The sequence below is a fragment of the Zingiber officinale genome, chromosome 7A (genome assembly GCF_018446385.1).
Source record: "Zingiber officinale cultivar Zhangliang chromosome 7A, Zo_v1.1, whole genome shotgun sequence".
Taxonomy (NCBI): Eukaryota; Viridiplantae; Streptophyta; class Magnoliopsida; order Zingiberales; family Zingiberaceae; genus Zingiber; species Zingiber officinale.
This window is the reverse complement of record NC_055998.1, coordinates 129,248,723-129,253,345: the sequence shown is the minus strand read 5'-3', so window position 1 is coordinate 129,253,345 and position 4,623 is coordinate 129,248,723. Positions and strand designations below refer to the sequence as shown.

Here is a 4,623-nt window from a genome sequence, read left to right as displayed (position 1 = left end):
TTCCCCCCATCTTAGAACATAGAGATCTAATCCATAGAACGAGGAAGGAAAATCGAAAAGAAGAAGATTACAAGCATTCTTGATCCCCAAATCCAAGAAATGAGAGAAAAAAGCTTATCTACGATGAAGAACAGTTTTCGGATTCAATTCTCGATTCCTGAGTCGATACGTTGAAGATCTGCCCTTGAATCGCCGGAAAAACCCTCCAAGATGGAGAGGAATCACCCAAATCTTGCTCTCCCCAAAAAGAGAGAAGATCCCCTTTCAAATCATGAAGAAGGCTTTATATAGAAGAGGGGTTTGGGCGCCACACGACCCTGAGACACGACCGTGTGAAGCTCACACGGCTTGTGCTACTCCCCTCTCTACTCAACTCACACGGCAGTGTGGGAGACACGACCATGGCATGCTCTGCCACTGCTCCCCTTGCACGACCGTGTAGATCTACACGACCTGCATTGCCTTCGGCTCTGGAGCTCCTGCACGGTCGTGTGGTGCACATGGCCAGGGTGTTCTTAGCCTCTGGAAATATTGCACGACCATGTAGATCTACACGGTCGTGCACTGCTTCAGCTCTGGAGGGGTTGCAAGGTCGTGTGGTGTACACGGCCTGGTTCTGTTGGCTTCAAAATTTGGCACGACCATGTGAAACTCACACGGCCATGGCCACTACCTTTCCTGCTGCAGCCACACGGGTGGTGATGCTCACACGGCCTGGGCAACCCCCCATGGCAGGGTCGTGTGGCACACAAGGATGGTGGCTTCCTCCTTTGGTTTGCTTGCAGATCTAGCCACGATCATAAATCCTTCACCAAATATGACTCTTGTGTACAGAAAATGCACAAAAGTAGATCTCCGAACAAAAAGAGTAAATATGTTAAAAGTAAAGCTGTAAGTACGAAAATGCATAGATAAAGCATGCGCAAAATATGTGAATGTGTGTCAAAATAAACTAAACAAGTGTATACAATCTACGCACATCAGCGACTTCTTGGCTCTGTTGGAATCACTGTCGATTGGCCCTCCCGCGATCATTCCGATTTCACCCCAAGCAGTGTTGCTTCGGTTTTCCTCCTCCTGACCTAAGGGTCTAGTCCGCTCAGTGGAAGCTCGGGCAGGACCTGCGTTGCTTCTCCGTTGAGGCTAACGCTGATGTCGCTTGGCCGCCGTTCTTTCTTCTTCCTGTCGCCCGTCTGATCGACGGTGATGATGCTGATCCAGAGATGGTGACCGAGAGCGATATCCTGGAGGAAACGTTCAACTTGAAATTAACATCAAATCGTAGCAGTCTCGGGTGTTATGTGTTGTCGATTGATGGAACGAGCAAAACAACGACGTCCAAGTCCTGCCTTTAGCAGCTTTAGGCCAGTCTGCTAATACATGTTGCAAGGCATATATTCGGGGCTCCTGGTGCGGTTGTGCTACACTCGCTCGGGGGCCCTTTGGGGATGTGGCTCCTCGGTTGACTGCGTGAACACTCGGCTCCGATCTACAACGCAAGCAACGTTAGTGCCGAACCAGGGAAGGTGTTCCCGGTGTTGACCCTCCGACGTTTAAGTCAATCACCGGAATAGTAGAAGAAGGCGGAGCAATAGTGCAAGCATAAGCGTGAATATTGAATAGCACATACTTCCGCCAGTGCATGGACCCCCTTTTATATAGTGTTATAGTAGGCGACGTGCACACTCCTCAAGACGTAGGCATGTTTTTCCAACCGTCCTATGAAAGGGCATGTCATAAAAGTGTCTCTGACACCATATTTTAACAGGGCATTCAAATCTCTAACATGACCGTAGAAGCTTCCCTTGTATGATTTGCCTGTTGACCATACACTGTTGTCAGCGACATTACTTCCCAAAGGGATATTATGATATATGGGAGGGGTCCCATTATTTGGCCGAGCGGGGTAGCCGCTTGGTCGGGACTCCCCGCTCGATCGATCTCATCTGCTCTTCTTTGTTGTGGTTTAGTTCGACCGATTATTTCTAACCCGACCGGACATGAGCTCTGATCGATCCGGTACTCGTTTGGTCAATTGTGCGTCATTTGATGTTCTTATATGATCCGTTTGTACGAATAATCTACTCTGATGAACCTACAGGCCGATCGAACCCTTCAAGTCGATCGACAGCTAAAATAGATCTCTACTTAGGGGTGAGCATTCAGTTAATTCGGTTAATTTAATATTAATTTTGTATAATTTTTTTTATTATTATTTTAAACAAATTTAGTTAATTCGATATTAATTGAAATAACTAATTCGATTAATTCAATTTTAATAAAATTTTAATTTGATTTGATTAACCAACATTAAATCGATTTTCGATTAATTTAATTAATTTATAAATTAAATTAATCGAATATTTATCCCTATCAATTTTTGATGAGCTCATGAATTCTCTGATATTTATCCACTTTACTTTGGCCTCCCCTTAATTCGTCCTTGATGATCCCCTTATCACCGCATAATTAACAAAATCGATAGAAAATTTAATAAAGAGAGAAGACTAGTAGAATTTTTCCTCTCAGGAAACTTTAAGATTTATTTTAAAAATTATTAAAAGAAATACAAACAAAAATATGGAACCAAGCTGTACTATCATAATTTTAAAAACGAATGTCAAATCATATAAATCATAGTTCCGTCTTTATATGTCAAAGTAATGATCCCAGTCGTGGTCACCCACATTTGCACCCACCAGACTCTGCCTCCAAGTATTCTTTTCTTCAGCCACGTCGTCGGCAGCCCCTTCTCTCAGTTGCTTCCTCTGCTTCTCCACCATCTCGATCACCCTCTCCACCGCCACATCGAACGCGTCCTCGAACTCCGCCGCTCCTCTCCGGCGATCGCCGTACACCAGCCTCGGAAGCATGCCCACCACCTCCTTTCGCATTGCTGCCACTTCCTCCACCGTGATTTTTCTAAGCGCCAGCTCGATGCTCTCGTTCCCCTGCCTCACCACCTCCTCCGGCAGGAACACCGAGTACCTACGGTAGTCCCGCGGCAGGTGCCATGCGTACTGCGTGTACGCGGAGCCGGGGTGGAAGAATACCGGTACGCATCCGGCAACCATGGCGTCAAAAGTGGAGCGCCGCGTGGGGGAGTCCCCCACGGGCTGAAGGCAGAAGACGGAGCTTTCGAACAGAGCCATTATGCGGAGAGGGGAGAAGCACTCGCCAGCCCGTTCACCAGCGCAGTCGAGCAGCTTGCATCTTTCGGAGGCGCGGCACTGCTCGATGGAGAGGTCGCGGAGGGAGGCAGTGGAATTGGGCGGCCGCCATCGGGGCGCGCCGGCGAAGGAGAAGAGCCACGGCCGGCTCTGTTTCAGGACTCTATTTTGCCACGCCGTGAGCTCAGCTACCGTGGATGGGTGGAAGTACGTCGGGTAGGGAATCGCTATGTCGTTGCGGTGCCATGGACTCGATTCAATAATCTGTCGAAATTATTGACGAAACCAAATCAAAATCGAAAGTTTTTAGTAGTTTTTAACTAAAGAAACGCTTTCATCGTCTCACCAGCGTCGTCATGTTCACGAGCTCGGGGAGAAGCAGCAGCTTGCTGCCCCAATCGCCGTCCTCCGTCCACCGCCGGAAGTCCCAAGTAATCCTCCCAGAGACCATGAAGTGGTCCCTCCCGCCCATCGCCGCCCACACCGGCCTCGACCGGAGCCACCGCGCAAGCTCCAGCGGCGCCGCGTCGCGCACGGAGGCATTAGATCGCCAGAGGTGGTGCCCCATCTCGAGCCCGGGGTAGAACGGCACGAACACGGCTGCGGCGCTGGCGGGGTCGTCCGTGAGGCACTCATACTGCCGCATGCGACCATGGAAGATGAGTTCCAGCGCGAACTGGTCAGTGGCGTACCAGCCTCCGCCGAGGGCGCGGCCAAAGCCACCGTTGTCGGCCAGGCGGCAGGCGTCGCCGGCCCAGCGGCTGAACACGCAGCAGTTTCGAACGAGATCGACATTAAAACTCGCCGGAAGCTCCTGAACAAAGATATACCGCCCGTCGCAGCGGGAGCTTGTGAAAGGAGCCCCGGCCGGCGAGCTTACTTCGCCCGAAAGCAAAATGAGATAACTGAGGAGGAAGGAGACAGCGACGGCGTAGCACAGGCGGCAGCGGGCAGAGCCGCCTCCGCCGTGGCCGAGATGGTGAACCACGAAGCGAGCCGAGGCTTTGTTTCCGTTGGACATTGGAGAATGGAGACGACGAGCGGAAGAGACAAGTTGCAGAGACTGTACAATGCTTTTTTGGTGAAGAACCAGAGATTTAACGAGCGTTTTGTACTGATTTGCACATGTAAATTGGCAAGTAAATCCACCGACACTTCAACTTCGAAAGAAGGAAACGATTATATTAATTTCGAATCATTCAAACTGGTTTAATTGATTTTAACAGACTAAATCAAATCGATATTAAATTTGAGAGTGGAAAGCGGAAAAAAGCTCATAAACAAAAAAATAGTTGAATGAAAATTAGTCGAGTTTATTATTATTTTTTGGCTAATTAATGGCCTCATTCATTCAATTGGGAGGTTTATAAACATTGATGTGAGGAAAGAGGGGAGAATAAAGTGGGCTGTCTAGTAAAAGTGATTATATAATTCTCCTTTATAGTCTATGTTT

At 48.7% G+C, this 4,623-nt stretch overlaps 1 protein-coding gene across 1 annotated transcript; it reads right to left on the bottom strand.

Annotated features, from left to right (window-relative positions):
* Positions 1–2,508: 2,508 nt before the first annotated feature.
* LOC122002514 (xyloglucan galactosyltransferase KATAMARI1 homolog) lies at positions 2,509–4,236 on the bottom strand. The gene is made up of 2 exons (XM_042557712.1): positions 3,517–4,236; positions 2,509–3,434 (listed from the first exon to the last, which is right to left on the bottom strand). The coding sequence occupies exons 1-2, from the start codon at positions 4,189–4,191 to the stop codon at positions 2,649–2,651; spliced, it is 1,461 nt and encodes a 486-aa protein (XP_042413646.1). The 5' UTR covers positions 4,192–4,236; the 3' UTR covers positions 2,509–2,648.
* Positions 4,237–4,623: the final 387 nt, after the last annotated feature.

Coding starts and splice junctions, on each gene's coding strand:
- LOC122002514 (XM_042557712.1), bottom strand. CDS start 4,191: ATGTCCAACGGAAACAAAGCCTCGGCTCGCTTCGTGGTTCACCATCTC. Junction 3,435..3,516: donor TCGTGAACATGACGACGCTG/GTGAGACGATGA, acceptor TAATTTCGACAG/ATTATTGAATCGAGTCCATG.